The following is a 20,964-nucleotide window of genomic DNA, read 5'->3' as shown; positions in this document are numbered from 1 at the left end:
CACACACATTGAAGAAGGAATCTATGAAAAAGACCTAGGAATTTATGTTAACTCAGAAATGTCTTCATCTAGACAATGTGGGGAAGTTATAAACAAGTCCAACAAGATGCTCGGATATATTGAGAGAAGTGTTGAATTTAAATAAAGGGAAGTAATGTTAAAACTTTACAATGCATTAGTAAGACCTCACCTAGAATATTGTGTTCATTTCAGGTCACCTGTTATAAAAAGGAAATTGCTGCTCTAGAAAGAGTGCAAAGAAGAGCAACCAGAATTATCCCGGGTAGAAAAGGCATGTTGTCTATTCAGTCTTTAACACAGAAGACTACGCGGCGATCTGATTCAAATGTTCAAAATCCGAAAAGGTATAGACAATGTCAACCCAGGGGACTTTTTTGACCTGAAAAACAAAGAAACAAGGACCAGGGGTCACAAATGGAGATTAGATAAAGGGGGCATTCAGAACAGAAAATAGGAGGCACTTTTTTACACAGAGAATTGTGAGGGTCTGGAACCAACTCCCCAGTAATGTTGTTGAAGCTGACACCCTGGGATCCTTCAAGAAGCTGCTTGATGAGATTCTGGGATCAATAAGATCTTCCAAAAACTGGCAATACAGCAATTAGAGATAAAAAGATATACTTTTAGCTGCAGTTCTAAAACAAAGTTGACAAAAAAAAAAAAACAATGTACGAGCTTTATTATACACGTTAAAATAAAAAATAAAAATACAAGAATTAAAAGAACAAAAAAAACGCTGATAAATACAATGGCTTTTCTCACACACAAAGGAATGAGGGAGGATTCGCAAGGACTACAACAGCGGGCTTTAAACAGTTCTGCTACGAACCGCACACGCACACACACACACACACACACACACACACACACACACACACACACACACACACACACACACACACACACACACACACACACACACACACACACAGTCACAGTCACACACACACACACACACACACACACACACAGGTCGGCCGTCCTGCAGTGAATGGATTAACCTAAATAGCAAAGAGAAAACACAGCCGTCAGACACTTCAACTTTCAAGTACGTTTCCTTGTACAAAACAGCATTTACACAGATTATCCGACTACAAACAATCTAGTTTTCATAAGACTCACAAAACAAACACAATCAATATTCTCACTTGCTTTCCTGGGCTCCAATGCAGCCCCCGCCTGCCCACTCTCTCAGACACACACACACTGACAAACACACACAGACACACACTGACACACAGACACACACTGATACAGACACACACACAAACATACATTGACACACTAACTCACACACAGACACACGCACTGACACACACACTGACAAACAAACACACAAACACCGACACACACACCGAGTCACACAGACACACAATGACACACACAGACACCCACACACACAAACAAACTGACACACACGCACTGAGACACAGAAACACACGCACGCACACACACACATACACTGTCAGAGCAGCAGTGTGGAGTAGTGGTTAGGGCTCTGGACTCTTGACCGGAGGGTCGTGGGTTTATCTAGATTGCTCCCGTAAAACACCAACTATATAAATGAGGAATTGTATGTAAAAATAATGTGATATCTTGTAACAATTGTAAGTCGCCCTGGATAAGGGCGTCTGCTAAGAAATAAATAATAATAATAATAATACTAAACTGACACACACACACAGGCACACTGAGACAGACACATAGACAGACACACACACGCCCAGACAGACACTGACACACACTGACACTCTCTCAAACTGAGACACACACACACTGACACGCGCACACACACCGACAGACACACACTGACACCCCCCCCCCCCCCCCCCCCCCCACACACACATACCGACACACTGAGACTCTCACACAGTGACACACACACACTGACTCAGACACACACACTGTCAGAGCAGCAGTGTGGAGTAGTGGTAGGGCTCTGGACTCTTGACTGGAGGGTCGTGGGTTCTATCCCAGGTGGGGGGACGCTGCTGCTGTACCCTTGAGCAAGGTACTTTACCTAGATTGCTCCAGTAAAAACCCAACTGTATAAATGGGGAATTGTATGTAAAAATAATGTGATATCTTGTAACAATTGTAAGTTGCCCTGGATAAGGGCGTCTGCTAAAAAATAAATAATAATAGAACATTGAAGGTATCATTTAAAAAGCAAAATGGGTTCAACATAATAATCTATTTGAAGACTTACAAACTAAACACAAATGTTTGTGCACATTCACTTTATTATGCAGCAGTTTAAACTAAGAATTAAAGAATGCTTTATATTGTGCTAAAAATACCCAATCATTTCAGTATTGTATCACAAAAATATCAGTAATTCTGTTTGAAATATCTAGGTCCGCCCCTTTTTACTGAACTCATTCAAGGAGGAATGTACATTATCAACCAATGCAGTCTAAACTGTACAGTGTAAAAGATGAACAGTGTTTTGGTGCCACCTACTGGATACATTGAAGCACTTACATTTTGAGGGTTTTGTTGCAATTTAACTTGTAAATTGTCACTCAGATAGAATACTGGTGCTTATTAATAAAACCTGAGAGATGTCTCGTCATGTTTTAATAATACACGCTTTCTGCAATGCACACATTCTCTAGGCTGCTTATTTCCCGTTACAGTATTTCTGATGATCACATTCCTTAAACACAAAATAATCCCAATTGGAATGTATATATATGTAAACATATACTATCTAAAGTACTATACGATAGTGTTGAAGCATTTAAAACAATTTAAAATAAATAACTACAATGTGCCCCTCATTGTAACGTCCCTGTGCTGCCCCTCCACTTGTGTTACTGAAGACTCTGCTTCTCCTGAATGAATACACTTGGTACAGACCGGGGACAACAACTATAGACCCAAATACAGCTTTACAGAAAGTACTGTTGGGAGCAGTAATATAAATGCAGAGTATTGTATGAGAATATTTACCTTTGTTTCCAATCTGGGCAGTCATAAGCAGTTAAACTACTAAAACATTTAAAAAATACTGTAACTGGACTGTTTAATACAAACCTCTCACTCTCTAACATATATGATCTGATTTCATTATTATTTTCTTGTGGAATGGGACGCTTTTTAATCACAATAAGACACCTCAGGACATCTTTTCAAAGCTTTTACGCCAGTCTTTAATTAACTAGCGAAGAGAAAGCTATGAAACTGCGAGCATGCCTGCGCCATTGTGGATCTGTTTGTGACAACGGCGCTCAACTTGAATTAAATTAATATACTTCTAAAAAAAACATTATCAGGGGTATCGCGTTAGTGTTTGAACATCTCATTCGGAAGAAGAGGACGGGAAATATCAATATAATTACACGAAACACAGATTATATATCTGCGTGAAACTCGCTGCATCGACGCTGCTGCCGCCTGATAGAGAAAGGACTATACCAACTCCGGCATGGGGGAGGGGTTACCTGAATTCAAATTGTATTCACTGGGAAAAATATAGAGCTACAAACAGCTCTATTATGATGTTAAAATTGAAAGTCATATTCATTTTTTATTAAAAGATCCCCGGTATCACAATTCCCTTTGCGGTTCATATTAGATGAATTGTTAAACCGCGCTGATCGGTTTGTATTTTGTGATTGGTATATTCCTCGTTCTGTGCCAGACAGACCCGTTCAGACACTGAGGGAGAGCAGAGAGGAGGTGAGAGAGTCTGCATGGAGCTCTACAATGTGTTTATAAACTACAGAGCGCTGTTATATTGTATTATTTTGAAAGGTCCGGGTTGTAGTGTGGTAGGAGCGCGTTGTTTTATCCGTTCAGACACTGAGGGAGAGCAGAGAGGAGGTGAGAGAGTCTGCATGGAGCTCTACAATGTGTTTATAAACTACAGAGCGCTGTTATATTGTATTATTTTGAAAGGTCCGGGTTGTAGTGTGGTAGGAGCGCGTTGTTTTATCCGTTCAGACACTGAGGGAGAGCAGAGAGGAGGTGAGAGAGTCTGCATGGAGCTCTACAATGTGTTTATAAACTACAGAGCGCTGTTATATTGTATTATTTTGAAAGGTCCGGGTTGTAGTGTGGTAGGAGCGCGTTGTTTTATCCGTTCAGACACTGAGGGAGAGCAGAGAGGAGGTGAGAGAGTCTGCATGGAGCTCTACAATGTGTTTATAAACTACAGAGCGCTGTTATATTGTATTATTTTGAAAGGTCCGGGTTGTAGTGTGGTAGGAGCGCGTTGTTTTATCCGTTCAGACACTGAGGGAGAGCAGAGAGGAGGTGAGAGAGTCTGCATGGAGCTCTACAATGTGTTTATAAACTACAGAGCGCTGTTATATTGTATTATTTTGAAAGGTCCGGGTTGTAGTGTGGTAGGAGCGCGTTGTTTTATCCGTTCAGACACTGAGGGAGAGCAGAGAGGAGGTGAGAGAGTCTGCATGGAGCTCTACAATGTGTTTATAAACTACAGAGCGCTGTTATATTGTATTATTTTGAAAGGTCCGGGTTGTAGTGTGGTAGGAGCGCGTTGTTTTATCCGTTCAGACACTGAGGGAGAGCAGAGAGGAGGTGAGAGAGTCTGCATGGAGCTCTACAATGTGTTTATAAACTACAGAGCGCTGTTATATTGTATTATTTTGAAAGGTCCGGGTTGTAGTGTGGTAGGAGCGCGTTGTTTTATCCGTTCAGACACTGAGGGAGAGCAGAGAGGAGGTGAGAGAGTCTGCATGGAGCTCTACAATGTGTTTATAAACTACAGAGCGCTGTTATATTGTATTATTTTGAAAGGTCCGGGTTGTAGTGTGGTAGGAGCGCGTTGTTTTATCCGTTCAGACACTGAGGGAGAGCAGAGAGGAGGTGAGAGAGTCTGCATGGAGCTCTACAATGTGTTTATAAACTACAGAGCGCTGTTATATTGTATTATTTTGAAAGGTCCGGGTTGTAGTGTGGTAGGAGCGCGTTGTTTTATCCGTTCAGACACTGAGGGAGAGCAGAGAGGAGGTGAGAGAGTCTGCATGGAGCTCTACAATGTGTTTATAAACTACAGAGCGCTGTTATATTGTATTATTTTGAAAGGTCCGGGTTGTAGTGTGGTAGGAGCGCGTTGTTTTATCCGTTCAGACACTGAGGGAGAGCAGAGAGGAGGTGAGAGAGTCTGCATGGAGCTCTACAATGTGTTTATAAACTACAGAGCGCTGTTATATTGTATTATTTTGAAAGGTCCGGGTTGTAGTGTGGTAGGAGCGCGTTGTTTTATCCGTTCAGACACTGAGGGAGAGCAGAGAGGAGGTGAGAGAGTCTGCATGGAGCTCTACAATGTGTTTATAAACTACAGAGCGCTGTTATATTGTATTATTTTGAAAGGTCCGGGTTGTAGTGTGGTAGGAGCGCGTTGTTTTTGTGTGTGTGTGTGTTGTATTTGTGAAGCGGCGTGTCTGTGTCAGCGCGTTTGTTTTTCTTCTCATCCTCTCATTCACAGTCTGTGTGTTTCAGGGCTGACAGCTTCGCGGGTTTCCAGACAGATTCTCATTGTTCTGAAAGCGTCTCGCGGGTCAATACGGGTTTCGTTCTGTTACCCGGAGCGCGCGCCGGCTGCTCGTGGCTGCTGTCTTTCTGACGTCACACGCAGCTTGTAGAGAAGCGCGTCTCCAAACCTCGCAGCGCAGCTCAGTGACGCGCTTGAAAACGCGACACAGCATTCCCTAATAACACTTGCCATGCATTATGACTTCAAAGTCATCACTGTAAGGCGATGACCTTATTATTTATTGATTTTATTTTGTTTTATTTTACTTTATTATTTCTTTGATCACCAATTGCCACAACAACACACTGTTTATGTATGTAGTACTTATTTTAAGGTAATAAATAAACACAATTCTCTAGGGATTTATTTATTTTTAATTCTTATTACTCTCTTACATCTCATTATGTATGTGTGTGGAAATTAGATAAAGGGCTATTTGGAAGAGAAAATAGGAGGCACTTTTTTACACAGAGAATCATGAGAGTCTGGAGCCAACTCCCCAGTAACGTTGTTGAAGTGACACCCTCGATCCTTCAAGAAACAGATTCTAATAATAATAATAATAATAATAATAATAATAGTAATAATCTTTAGTTTTATATAACGCCTTTCATAGTGGACCACCATCACAAAGTGGTGTGTGAGCTATGCATCAGCTGCAGAGTCACTTACAACAACGTCTCACCTGAAAGACGGAGCACAAGGAGGTTAAGTGACTTGCTCAGGGTCACACAATGAGTCAGTGGCTGAGCTGGGATTTGAACCGGGGACCTCCTGGTTACAAGCCTGTTTATTTAACCACTGGACCACACAGCCTCCTAAAAGGAACAATAAGCTCCTAACAACCAGGTTTGAGGACAAAATGACTCTGCTGATCAGTCTTGTATGAATGTATTATAAAACACCAAACATACTTATTTAACGAAAAGAGAACTCTAGTAACTTTCATCCATCATTCTTGAGATTAGAGTAGATAGAATCCTATAGCACTATATTTAAATAAATGCATTTCTTTTTCAGCTGCTACTAAGCAGAATCCTGTGTGCTGTCATGGACAGTGTGAAGATGGAATCTGTCCAGATTAAAGAGGAGTTCTCTGAACCTGAACTTGCCCCCTTTAGAGCGGAGGTCGCTGGGCTGGCTTCCCTCCCTATTAAACAGGAGCTCTGTGAGATGCAATGTGACAGCAGTCAGCCAGAGGTATCTGAGATTAAAGCTGAGCACAGTGAATTGGAGATCTCTCAGACAGAAGAACCCCATCCTGTGAAACAAGAAGAGGTGCTGGAAATTAACCATATTAAACAGGAGCCCCCTGAAGTAGAGTTTGCCCACATGGAACCAGGGAAGGAAGAATCCAAGGACTTCAAACCAAACATCCCTAAGCTGGAGAGAGTCTGTGTGAGAGAGCAAGACGCTGGAGAGGAAGGCTCTCCCAACAGCATGCAAGGAGGTGGAAAGGAAGACGGGCAGTCACATTCAGAATGCAGTCTAGCAGGTGAGTGACTCCCAGTAGCTGTGACATTGTCATTCTAGATTGCGTGATAGTGTGGCAGAGAGGGAGGGAGGGAGCATGTGGGTTACATTACTAGCTATTTGTTTTTCCTGTACCACTCACACCAGTTCAGGATAGGACTCACTACTGGTGATCTTAAGATACAGATATAAGCCCCTTTCACACTGGCACTCCTACCCGATTATACCAAGGGGAGAAGAGCTAAAGTACTGTATATAACATTAGAAATGTTCAGTGTCTAAATAGAGGGATATTATTGTACATGTGTAGCGTTATTAGGGGTGCTTGATTCCATTACATTTATTTTAGACTTTTACAAATATATAGTTTAAACGTTCAAGTAAAAACATTGAGAGTTCTATATCTTTTTAAATAAATAGCTTTCTGTAAATGATCAGTGATAAAACAGTGTGTGCATAATAGTTGAACAAAAAGGCACGACTTGCATTCAAATGAGAACACTTCAATTATATAAAAAACAAAAAATACAAAGGACTTACATTTAACAACTGAAAAGAATATGCGTGCGTCTGCATCAGATTAACATTGTAATAATAATTTAAAATACTGTATTTAACAGAAGTAATTTCTGAACTATGGCTTTTCAATACTGTTCACATTTTATGTCCAAAAGCAAAGCGTTTGAATTAATCTCACAAACCGTGACTAATGTAACAATTGTACTAAATTCATCTTATTTTTCTATAATATTGCCATATAATCCAAACACAACATGCTTTGAAACAAAAGGTAATTGGTAGATTTAATAGTTAAAAATAGTGTTGCCTTAATTTTTAAATCAAGAAGCCGTGCATCCAATAGGCCTGCTTGTGATTTGTCTTCTCCAAGACGAATGTAAAGGCTTGAAGTGTGTATCCTAGCAACGCGCTGATCTGCCGTACCAGCACACACTCACACTCAAGGATTTAATGCAAACCAGCAAGACTAAAAATCTGGATCAACAAAACACATGACCTTGTTGAATCAGTTGCGATCGTCTCAGTAATCAGCCATGGTATTGTGTTTTCAGCCCGAGTTTTATCACGTTTCCTGCACTACCAGCCATGCACTTGCATTGTTGTTTGCCTCGGCTCCACCTCCTCCTCACTAGATCCAGCACCACTAGTTGTATTTTCATATATTTTAACATTGTTCCTGTACTGCTGCTGTAACTAAGCTCTGCAGAGCACAGTCTCCCTTTATATCACAATGTGCCCAGACAGCGCTTCGGTTATTTAGATCTCCTGAAGATAACATTGATAGTCATGAGAGCAAAAGCATGCTGGAAATTGCGAGGTGAATATCCAGTGACAATGATGTCACGTGACAAAGGTAGGAAATGGACAACGAAAGAAAACTCTGAGTAGCCGTTATTTGCAGACACCCTCCTGTTCTTAATATTTGAACTGCACATTTGACAAAGTTTAAACAATTAAGCAAAATTAAAAACATTTGACACTTTGCTAACGTTTAACCGTTTAAACTTTAAATGATTAACACCCCTAAATGTAATGCTATTGAAAAATATATAATTGTAGGGTGTTTTAGAAGAAATAGACCCGAAATATTACAGGAGAACTCTGAGGGCAGATTTTGATCCCAGGGCTCAGTTTCACCAGCGTCAGTCTTTACTGACTTTGCTTTTACACATAAAGTAAAGGCTATAAAGAGTATATAGCGGGGTTCTGAAAAATATAGCGTTCCACGTCCCCACGTGTTGCTACAACTGTTTAAATAACGCACCTGTCATTTCTTTTCATTCTTCACTTCCAGACAACTTTTAACACATGACTTTAGTCTGTTGCAAAGCTCTTTTAGAAATGTCTGCTCTAGTGCACTGAGGTTTGAGATCTGTACTCTAAATCGCTGCAGGAAGAGAGATCCATAAAACAGGGGTGAGTCTGAATAATCGAGTATTCAAAATGAAATTACTACTCGAAACAGTGTGATCAAGTTTCGAGTACTCGTTAATTTCTAAAACAAATGGAAAAATGAGCTAACTACACCCGAAAAAGCTTGGCATGGTATTTTCACAGAGGAGCAAGTTAAAAGTGATCAGCCACTACAATTGTCACCTCACTGATAGGTGAGGCGTCTCGACTGAAACAAGCAAGCAGTGCATCTTTTACTGTGTGCAGTGGAGATGTGAGGCGTCTCGACTGAAACAAACAAGCAGTGCATCTTTTACTGTGTGCAGTGGGGATGTGAGGCGTCTTGACTGAAACAAGCAAGCAGTGCATCTTTTACTTTGCGCAGTGGGGATGTGAGGCGTCTCGACTGAAACAAGCAAGCAGTGCATCTTTTACTGTGCGCAGTGGGGATGCGTCTCGACTGAAACAAGCAAGCAGTGCATCTTTTACTGTGTGCAGTGGGGATGTGAGGCGTCTCGACTGAAACAAGCAAGCAGTGCATCTTTTACTGTGTGCAGTGGGGATGTGAGGCGTCTCGACTGAAACAAGCAAGCAGTGCATCTTTTACTGTGTGCAGTGGGGATGTGAGGCGTCTCGACTGAAACAAGCAAGCAGTGCATCTTTTACTGTGTGCAGTGGGGATGTGAGGCGTCTCGACTGAAACAAGCAAGCAGTGCATCTTTTAGAGATGTGAGGCGTCTCGACTGAAAAAAGGCTTTTTGTTTATTAAGCCATATCCACACGGAACGCGAGCAACACAAGCAAATAATTTAGAAGTCATTGCAGTCAAATGGGAGTATCCACACGAGCAGCGAGTTATGCGAGCGACGTCGCTTTGAGAACGCTTTGAAGCTGACCAATCTGAAGTAAGGTTAACACCCTTGACACACGTCAAACACACGCCTCAAAACACGTCCCATCCATGGGGTGAGGATGTTAACACTTTTATCTGAACACAACACTTCATGTCAAATTCGGGGATACGTGTTTTTAGTTTACTGATAGAATGTCTGAATGCATAGAAAATATAATCATTCATAAGTAAATGAAATCAGAGATGACTCAAACACATGATCTGATGTGTCACAGTCTTCAACAGCGTTTATGAAGAAGTGTAGCAAAAAATAGATTTGCAGAATAACACGAATAATAATAATAATAATAATAATAATAATAATAATAATGATAATGATAATAATAATAATAATAATAATAATGATAATGATAATAATAATAATAATAATGATAATGATAATGATAATAATAATAATAATAATAATAATAATGATAATGATAATGATAATAATAATAATAATAATAATAATAATAATGATAATGATAATGATAATAATAATAATAATAATAATGGTAATGATAATGATAATAATCAAGATGGTCATTATGTAGTGCTTAACAACAACGACATAATAATACTAATAATAATAATAATGTTGCACTTTAAAATACTTTTAAAAAGTTAATGAACAAAAAGGATCACAAAAGGAATTTGTAAAGAAACACTATATATATATATATATATATATATATTTTACAATGGAGTTGCCAGAGGTCAGGATAACCTTTTATCAAAACAAGCCCTGTTTTGTAAAGACAGCCCATCTCTAGTTTGTCCAATAGGAATGCGTGGGCTGGGTCATGTGTTTATTTCCAGTCTTCTGGATCCTTTCCAACATTGACATTCGGTGACTATATATATATATATATATATATATATATATATATATATATATATATACACATACAGTGCCGTCCTACCCCACAACTTCCAAGTGAAAGAAATATTCTGGAAATTTGTAGAAAATTAATTAAAAATAAAAACTGAAATAGCTTGTTTGGATAAGTGTCCACCCAGCTTGTAATAGCAATCCTAAATTAGCTCAGGTGTAACCAATAGCCTTCAAAATCACACACCAAGTTAAGTGGCCTCCACCTGTGTTAAATTGTAGTGATTTCAGGATAAATTCGGCAGTTTCTGTAGGTTCCCTCTGCTGGGTAGTGCATTTCAAAGCAAAGACCATGAGCACCAAGGCGCTTTCAAAAGAACTCCGGGACAAAGTTGTTGAAAGGCACAGATGAGGGGATGGGTATAAAAAAAATACCAAAGGCGTTGAATATCCCTTGGAGCACGGTCAAGACGATTATTAAGAAGTGGAAGGTGTATGGCACCACCAAGACCCTGCCTAAATCAGGCCGTCCCTCCAAACTGGATGACTGAGCAAGGAGACTGATCAGAGAGGCTACCAAGAGGCCAATGGCAACTTTGCAAGAGCTACAGGCTTTTATGGCCAAGACTGGTCAAAGTGTGCATGTGACAACAATATCCCAAGCACTCCGCAAATCTGGTCTGTATGGTAGGGTGGCAAGAAGGAAGCCGTTACTCAAGAAAGCCCACCTTGAATCCTGTTTGAAGTATGCAAAAAAAACACGCAGGAGATTCTGTAGCCATGTGGCAAAAAGTTTTTTGGTCTGACAAAACTAAAATGGAACTTTTTGGCCTAAATTCAAAGCATTATTTTTGGCACAAACCCAACACAGCGCATCACCCAAAGAACACCATCCCTACTGTGAAGCATGGTGTTATGGGGATGTTTCTCATCGGCAGGGACTGGGGCACTTGTCAGGATAGAAGGGAAAATGATTGGAGCAAAGTACAGTGAAGTCCTTGAGGAAAACCTGCTGCCCTCTGCAAGAAACCGGAAACTGAGACGGAAGTTCATCTTTCAGCATGACAACGACCCAAAGCACACAGCCAAATCTACACTGGAGTGGCTAAGGAACAAAAAGGTAAATGTCTTTGAGTGGCCCAGTCAGAGCCCCGACCTAAATCCAATCGAAAATTTCCGTCAACACTCCCCAAGGAACTTGACAGAGCTTTAACAGTTTTGTAAAGAAGAATGGTCAAATATTGCCAAATCTAGGTGTGCAAAGTTGGTAGAGACCTATCCCAACAGACTCACAGCTGTAATTGCTGCCAAAGGTGCTTCCACCGAGTATTAACTCAGGGGGTTGGAGACTTATCCAATTATGATCTTCCAGTTTTGTATTTGTAATATATCATCTTTTTCTCAATGAAAAAAAAAACTTTTTTCCCCTTAACAGTGTGGAGTATGGTGTGTAGATAAGTGGAAAAAATCCTCATTTAAATGCATGAAACTCTGAGGCACTGACACAACAAAATGTGAAAAAAGTTCAAGGGGGTGTAGACTTTCTATAGGAACTGTGCATAAGAACATAAGAAAGTTTACAAACGAGAGGAGGCCATTCAGCCCATCTTGCTTGTTTGGTTGTTAGTAGCTTATTGATCCCAGAATCTCATCAAGCAGCTTCTTGAAGGATCCCAGGGTGTCAGCTTCAGCAACATTACTGGGGAGTTGGTTCCAGACCCTCACAATTCTCTGTGTAAAAAAGTGCCTCCTATTTTCTGTTCTGAATGTCCCTTTATCTAATCTCCATTTGTGACCCCTGGTCCTTGTTTCTTTTTTCAGGTCAAAAAAGTCCCCTGGGTCGACATTGTCTATACCTTTTAGGATTTTGAATGTTTGAATCAGATCGCCTGCAAATATCTTATTATTCGAAATTCCCACCCCTAACAAAAAACGTGAGTGTTGTGTTTGTTTGTATGTTTGTTTGTTTCTAAGACTACTAACACGATCCGGAGCTGTAGCCACAGGCCAGCATCAAACCCGGACACCAGCACTTCCCTCACTACAACAAATTGTATTACGCACCACGAGCACTAAAATCACTCACTAAAGAACTGTGTCTGTGTTTTGTGTTACGTGTGGGTGTTAAAAGAACAGGACTTTTTGTTACGGCTCAAACCCGGGGATTCTAATCGAAGTGATACTCACCACTGTATCGCTTTACAACAGTATTATTTACAGCTGATTGCCGTCAGCCTCTGGACATTGTGAAACCAACACACACCCTTGCACCTCGATATAATTGTCTGTCTGTTTTCTTCTGCACTGCTGCATTGCCTTGACCTGCACTCACTTACCCACTTTGCAACAGCGTCCCTATGTGTGGTTGCTGCTAATTCTTTCTAAGGACCTGTCACTGTTATGAGTAATTAGAGGTTGAGGAGTCGAAACTCATTCTTGGTATATTCGAATATCTTATTATTCGAAATTCCCACCCCTAACAAAAAACCTTACGTGCTCTGTTTTTTCTGTTCCGTACCACATCATGGATCACTATTGCTGTGTTACCTGACAATGTTGGCAATAATCCTGACGCTATCAGTGCACTAGGGTGGGCATTTTGAAAAGACCTTTGAAACATGCTTTAAAGTTATGTGTAAAAAGTTGTCATGATGTTAGCATTGAAAAGAAATGACAGGTACGTTATTTAAACAGTTGTAGCAACACATGGGGATGTGGAACGCTATATTTTTGGAACCCCGCTACTTACTCTAAGTTTTTAACTTTAAGCTGGTGTAACCCAGTGCAAGCCCCCACAGCTGAAATTCATATGCTTTAATCCACTCCTCCACTGTTGTTGAACTCCATGGCAGTGCTTGACAACACAGTGGGGCTCGGGCACAGAAATATCGTGCGTGCACGTCCAGCGATCTTTGAGAAACTGCATCTGCACAGGGGATACACAATTCTATGGGGTACAGAAATCTGCATAACACCCGTCAGGACAATTTGATTTTGAGATGCATGCCTCGGTTCGAACGTCAGTGAAGTCAAGTTTTATCTGTATATCTAATTTGCCTATGTGTTAATCCGGCCCTGCACATGCCCTAAGAGTTGATTCATACATCACTGCAGATGAATGTGATACATCCGGCGCAGACCACAAGCGATTTCAGGTTACAGACGCATGAGAAAAGGCTGTACGACTTTCCAAAAAAGACGCATGTCGCAAGAGTGTGTGTGACCTGTCACATAGGGTCAGAGACCCTCGACTCCAACCACAAATTATGTCGGAGTCTGAATTATGAACCAACCTTAAGCCTACAAGCAGCCCCTCTTACTTTCTTTCCTGTTCATGTTTTCCAGGTTCCAGTCCAGCAGCTAAAGCGAGGGCAGGCGGTGGAGAATATCCTGACTGTGGGAAAGGTTTCATGCAGATAGGGCATTTAAACAAAACCCAACGAACTCACACAGGCGAGAAACCGTATCACTGCTCTGACTGTGGGAAGAGTTTCAATCATTTTAGAAACCTAAAACAACACCAGCGAATTCACACAGGAGAGAAACCGTATCACTGCTTTGACTGTGGGAAGAGTTTCAGTCAGTTAAACAGCCTTGTTTTACACGAGCGAACTCACACAGGAGAGAAACCGTATCACTGTTCTGACTGTGGGAAGAGTTTCAGTCAGTCAAACAGCCTTGTTTTACACCAGCGAACTCACACAGGAGAGAAACCGTATCACTGCTCGGACTGTGGGAAGAGTTTCAGTCGGTCAGACAGCCTTGTTTCACACCAGCGAACTCACACAGGAGAGAAACCGTATCACTGTTCTGACTGTGGGAAGAATTTCAGTCGGTCAGGCAGCCTTGTTTCACACCAGCGAACTCACACAGGAGAGAAACCGTATCGCTGCTCTGACTGTGGGAAGAGTTTCAGACAGTTAGGAAGCCTAAAAGAACACCAGCGAGTTCACACAGGAGAGAAACCGTATCACTGTTCTGACTGTGGGAAGAGTTTCAGTCAGTTAGGAAGCCTAAAAGGACACCAACGAACTCACACAGGAAAGAAACCGTATCACTGTTCTGACTGTGGGAAGAGTTTCAGTCAGTTAGGAAGCCTAAAAGGACACCAGCGAACTCACACAGGAGAGAAACCGTATCACTGTTCTGACTGTGGGAAGAGTTTCAGTTGGTCAGACAGCCTTGTTCCACACCAGCGAACTCACACAGGAGAGAAACCATATCACTGCTCGGACTGTGGGAAGAGTTTCAGTCGGTCAGACCACCTTGTTTCACACCAGCGAACTCACACAGGAGAGAAACCGTATCACTGTTCTGACTGTGGGAAGAATTTCAGTCGGTCAGACAGCCTTGTTTCACACCAGCGAACTCACACAGGAGAGAAACCGTATCACTGTTTTGACTGTGGGAAGAGTTTCAGACAGTCAAACAGCCTTGTTTCACACCAGCGAACTCACACAGGAGAGAAACCGTATCACTGCTCTGACTGTGGGAAGAGTTTCAGTCAGTTAGGAAGGCTAAAAGGACACCAGCGAACTCACACAGGAGAGAAACCCTATCACTGCTCTGACTGTGAGAAGAGTTTCAGTCGGTCAGACAGCCTTGTTTCACACCAGCGAACTCACACAGGAGCTAAACCGTATCACTGCTCTTGCTGTGGGAAGAGATTCAGTCAGTTAGTAAGCCTAAAAAAACACCAGCGAGTTCACACAGGAGAGAAACTGTGTTGCTGCTCTGACTGTAGGAAGAGTTTCCGTCTTAAACAAGCCGTTCAAAAACACCAGCGAATTCACAGAGGAGAGAAACCTTAAAGACTGTTTTGTGTATCACTCTTAACCCTTTGCGGTCCATTTTTTCAGCATGTATGTTTTGTGAATCACTCTTAAGAGCATGCATTTGAAAATGTAAAAATGCAAATCAACTCTCTTGCTCTCTGTCAAAGTGGGCGGTGACGCTAACACGTCACAAGAGGCTTCTCTGCTGTCAGTTTAACTCAATGTCAATGCAGTCAGTGCCTGGGAGCGAGAATATGCAGAAAGGAAACTATTCCACACCTCATCTGATGGACAAGTTGGGAGAAATCAATAACTCAGTGTGGAAATGAGTTTCAGGATTTAACATTTGAACTTCATTAACTTGAAAATAAATAAATTGACGGGAATGAGTATCCAGACCCCTAATGTAGCATCCCAGAGACGAGACTGCAGCGTCCTTACTGGGCAACCGCCTGGAGGATGTGTCTTGTAAAGACATCACGATTCAAAAACGAATGAAAACTGATAGTGTTGCATGACTGTATTATGACATGAATGAGTGAATATTGCGTGACGTGTCTCTTTGCAGTGTGCATTGTCCATGCTTGTGTTTGTGTTGCTTTTGTAAAGTGCCTCGAGTAATAGCAGTGCAGCAGGCATGTGTACGGATCTTGGGTACAGAAAGTCATAGCGGTCATAGCGGTCTCATCCCTTGCACTTGGTGACAAATTCCCAATGAAAATGTAGCTGAGCTATGACTATTAATCAGGGTTCGTACACTAGTCTGGAAGTCTGGAAAAATGCAAAACTGATTTCCAGGGCTTGAAAATGCTTGAAAAACCACGTCTCCGTTAGGAAAGTCTTGAAAAAGTCTGGAATTTTACTAGCATCACGGGAGAATGAAAATGATTCTGCGATTACTTTTATTATTAATAATAATTGATCTCTAAAGCGGGTCAGCAGCTCTAGCAGTAACTGTCTAGACAGTTTACTAGTAGCAGCTATGTTGCTTGTGACCAAATCCCACGAGGATTGCCCAGTGTAACACCCCTGACAACGTCCTCACAACTCAAAAGCAATCCTATCCAGTCAGCGCACTGGTATATGTCACATGACTGTCTGCTCCAGTGAAACGAAGGGTACAATGGAGTCTACGACAGCCAAGGCTATGATTTTTTAAACAAAGTTACAAACTGGAATTACAAGCTACTGTTCTCTGCTCACCGAGATTCACATTGTGTTATCTTGTTGTTACCTTTATTAAATCGTTAATGTTATTTCCCAACCCAGGAAAAAAAAATCGAATACGATAGTTAGGGTGTATTCAAACTGGGTTCATTTCAAACATCCTTAGTTCGGTTTGTTTGCTTTGAAGCATTGTATCAATGTGCTAGCTGTTCACACTTGCCTTGTATACAAACGTACTGAGTTTGTTTGGAAATTAACTGGGGCTCGTTTTCGTGGTTCACTTCCATGTTTTCCCAGGAATCAGTTCACTTGTGTTCATATTGAAATAATCAGGGCAGCAGTGTGGAGTAGTGGTTAGGGCTCTGGACTCTTGACAGGAGGGTTGTGGGTTCAATTCCAGGTGGGGACACTGCTGCTGTACCCTTGAGCAAGGTACTTTACCTAGATTGCTCCAGTAAAAACCCAACTGTATAAATGGGTAATGGTATGTAAAAATAATGTGTAAAACAAAATTATAATAATTTTATGTAAAAATAATGTGATACCTTGTAACAATTGTAAGTCGCCCTGGATAAGAGTGTCTGCTAAGAAATTAATAATTGTAATAATCAAGTGAACTCGTTTTTTATTAATAAATGACCATCAGATGTTTCCATTTTCTGGCATTGCTTCTTCACACTATGTAAATATTCAATTACAATAGCAGTACAGTAGCTACTGTATATATTGTTTAATGTTTTGCTTTTTTTCATTTATATAAAATCCTCGTATATTAAAAAAGAACTACGGTATTGTAATAATGACAGCAGATATAAAGGAATGTATTGTTTAGGGATGTAGCTCCTCGTGTAAAACATTAGCATAGAGTGTGTACAGCGATAAATAAATAAATTGTGTTTTATTTCATTTATGCAAGACAACAGCGAACACGTAATTCATACCTGGAAACTATTTGTCAAACTCTGAGACGGACATCCTACTGTATAGCATTGTTTTCTTTCTTTAAGTTTACTAAACCAAAATCAAGAACATATAACAATTTAGAAAAAAAATCTGGTCCTTTTTTTAATATAATACTTTGTATTTTAGTTTTTTGGGGTTTTTTTTGCAGCACTGGTAAACATATTTACGTACGCACCAAGTATAACTTTAACAAACAGACGTTTGTTAAAAACTGGACAACGAGCCAAAAACGGAATGTTTGACTTAAATACTGTACTATATTATATAATAAAGTTGGTGCTTGCACACTCCCTCGCACAACATCGTATACAGTAATCCACATGCAGCTGTATTTTCTGCAAATGTGATTTTTTTTTTCCCCAATGTCAATGATGAATCATGAAAGCGATTGGAGGCAGTTGACATCATTTAACATGAACTTGAACAATTCTACAAAAATAAAGAAAAGCTTTTTTTTAAAAAAAAAAAAAAAAAGAAAAAGAGGTTATAGCAATCGCACCAGCCAACCGGAGCCACGGTATTATTATTATTATTATTATTATTATTTATTTCTTAGCAGACGCCCTTATCCAGGGCGACTTACAATTGTTACAAGATATCACATTATTTTTTACATACAGTTACCCATTTATACAGTTGGGTTTTTTTTTTTACTGGAGCAATTTAGGTAAAGTACCTTGCTCAAGGGTACAGCAGCAGTGTCCCCCACCTGGGATTGAACCCACAACACTCCAGTCAAGAGTCCAGAGCCCTAACCACTACGCCACACTGCTGCTTTTTATTAATTTTAATAAATTCCCAGGTATGTTGATATTACAGCAAATACATTGGGTTTTGTCAGTCTGATTTTTTTATTTTTTTCTGATCAAATTTCTAACAATGTCGTTGTTTCCCCCGTTGTCCATATCACTCATCTGGACATTTTTACCACCTGTTTGTGTATGCAGTAACTGTACGCTACTGTACAGCCAAATCTACCCGGTTTGTTTCCTGTTTGCAAAAGAACCGAGACCGTCCAGTGTTCACATTAATGTTTTTAAGCGAACTGAACTCAGTTCTTTTGCCAAACGGTCTGAGACGATCTCTTCTAGTGGTCTCAGTTCAGTTCAGTTCGGTTTGTTTGCCAATCGAACTTTGATGTTCACACTGCTCTCCAAACGAACCGAACCGTACTGAGTACGAAAAAAAGCTCCAGTGTGAACAGGCCTTTATTATCACCGACTCGGATTTAAAAAAAAAAAAACTCTTTCTGCAGCCCCTTGGTTTGTATAAACGTAGCATGTTAACATCGCTTTTTTCATTGCTTTAATGTGATTAATAAAATGTACCGGTAGTTTTATTTTAAATGTATGGTGCTTGCTTGTAACTTACAGTACCGAGTGCAGCAACTGTCTCGGATCCAAACCGTCAGCTGAGTGTACTATTTACATCCTCGCTACCTGGCCTTCATTATACGATTAAATACTGATTTTAAAATCAAACTGATGCTGATGTTCACTTGTACATTGATTTTTTTGTTCTTTAAATAATGAACCAAGATTTAAATTAACTTTTGCAATTGAAACAAAACAGTTTATATTGTTTGTTTTGGATTGTCCTTTTACTATAGCGAACAAAAGGCTTTGGATCCAAACAGGGTTGTTCTAGCGAGGGTGTGCTGTATTCAGTGTTTGACTTGTATGTTTAATATACCACACTTGCACATTTGTTATTTCATTTTTGTTATTTTTCACCTCCCAGAGTGTTCAACATTTAACAGAGGGTGTAAAGAAGTTTGGATTAGAATCCAATCTCATCCCTTACAGAAAAGTACTATACTGCAAGTATACTTGTGTCTGGTTTTAGTATCCTATTGATCAGATAATACTATCCTATTTTGACATAAGTATACTTGCAGTATACAACTTTTTATATTCTCTTTGTAAATAATGCAACGTAGTTCTCAAATATTGGGCATTTCTTAGATTGTATCTTGCTTCTCTTTTGCATACCTGCATTGTCTCTTCCTAGATATGCACCTCCAGATTCTGACAAATACTGTTAGAAAACCAGGAGCAACTTCTGCTCTGAATCAAAAAGCTATAATGCTCTGCGGCTGCCCGCCTATGTGGGTAACTATTGAAAAACTAGTAGAAACTAAAACACAAGTCTGGGAAAAACAAATGGAAGTCTAGAAAAAAGTATGGAATTTTGATGTTTGAAAAAGTGTATGAACCCGGATTAATGGATGAAGCTTTCATTACAGAGCACAAAATAATCTACAATACAGTGTGGCAATGGGAATAAATGTGGGGCTGGGGTGCTCTATAGATTTAGCTGGTACATCCGCGACCTGGACTGTAAACAATGTAATGTGTTTTGTCCAATTTTTAAATTAAATTCTTTTGAGAATTTTTTCTCTAGAGTGTGTGGAATGTCACGGCTTCTCACACCTGTGTCCATGGTCACCTCTGTGTTAATCTCCTAAAGGTTCAAATTAATTTCACTAAAAGCATCTGGACGGCAGACTCCCTTTCTACCGCTCTCCTCCTCTCATTCCCCCTCTACTTCCTTTCTCATTCCCCCTCTCCCCCATCCTTCCCTTCATCTCTTTCCTCTCCCTCTCTCTTCTCTTTTTCCCTCTCTTCTGTGATCCTTGATGGGAATACATATCCCACATACATAGTCAGCACTCAGTTATCCGTTACCCAGATACCTGTCAATCGCATTTTACCATCCTTTTATTAAGAATAAAATCAATCCCCATTGAGACAGATAATGTAACAAATTAATACACTTGCCCGTCACGCGCGATTTCCGACTCTGTCACCAGTTTTCTAATTATTATTATAATTATTAGTTGTTTATTTAGCAGACGCCTTTATCCAAGGCGACTTACAGAGACTAGGGTGTGTGAACTATGCATCAGCTGCAGAGTCACTTACAATTACGTCTCACCCGAAAGATGGAGCACAAGGAGGTTAAGTGACTTGCTCAGGGTCACACAATGAGTCAGTGGCTGAGGTGGGATTTGAACCGGGGACCTTCTAGTTACAAGCCCTTTTCTTTAACCACTGGACCAGCCTCTAATACAAAGCCCACCTCTTCAATGTTACAATTTATCTGAATATCTGTCACCACCCACATTTAAAAAAAAATGATGACAATGCAGCCAAAACAAAGCGAGTGAAGCAAGCTACGGTATTGTAACAGTTAATCAATAGACAGGTTTAGATACTGTGATGTGTTTTTTTTTTTTTTGTAATTACTGTTAGGGCCTTACTCTATATGCTATAGTTTTCAGTACTGACTTTGGATACTGTTTTAATTCTGGAAACCGGAGGTTTTTTAATTGTTTGGTTTTGCTAAATTGGAGGGAGGGAGGGAGGGCAGGGGTTAGGAGAGTTATTTTAAGGTTGGGGTGGAGGGATTAGAAGAGTTATTT

General features: G+C 40.4%; 2 protein-coding genes across 4 annotated transcripts in view; one reads left to right on the top strand and one right to left on the bottom strand.

Moving 5' to 3' along the window:
* LOC131709363 (zinc finger protein ZFP2-like) overlaps positions 1-18,039 on the top strand; it is a 319,568-nt gene extending 301,529 nt beyond the window's left edge. Inside the window, exons 1-2 of one of the 3 annotated variants that reach the window (XM_059011841.1) lie at positions 6,526-7,022; positions 13,981-18,039. In XM_059011841.1, coding sequence (XP_058867824.1) covers positions 6,578-7,022; positions 13,981-15,446 — 1,911 coding nt within the window. In that variant the 5' untranslated portion in view covers positions 6,526-6,577 and the 3' untranslated portion in view covers positions 15,447-18,039. Of the gene's footprint in view, positions 1-6,525; positions 7,023-13,980 lie in introns of those variants that run through there. The other 2 variants (XM_059011840.1, XM_059011839.1) reach the window with 2 other exon arrangements.
* LOC117424012 (butyrophilin subfamily 1 member A1-like) overlaps positions 1-20,964 on the bottom strand; it is a 403,039-nt gene that overhangs the window by 193,790 nt on the left and 188,285 nt on the right. The window lies entirely within an intron of this gene.

This window comes from Acipenser ruthenus, chromosome 43 (genome assembly GCF_902713425.1).
Source record: "Acipenser ruthenus chromosome 43, fAciRut3.2 maternal haplotype, whole genome shotgun sequence".
Taxonomy (NCBI): Eukaryota; Metazoa; Chordata; class Actinopteri; order Acipenseriformes; family Acipenseridae; genus Acipenser; species Acipenser ruthenus.
This window is presented reverse-complemented; position numbering and strand designations above follow the sequence as displayed.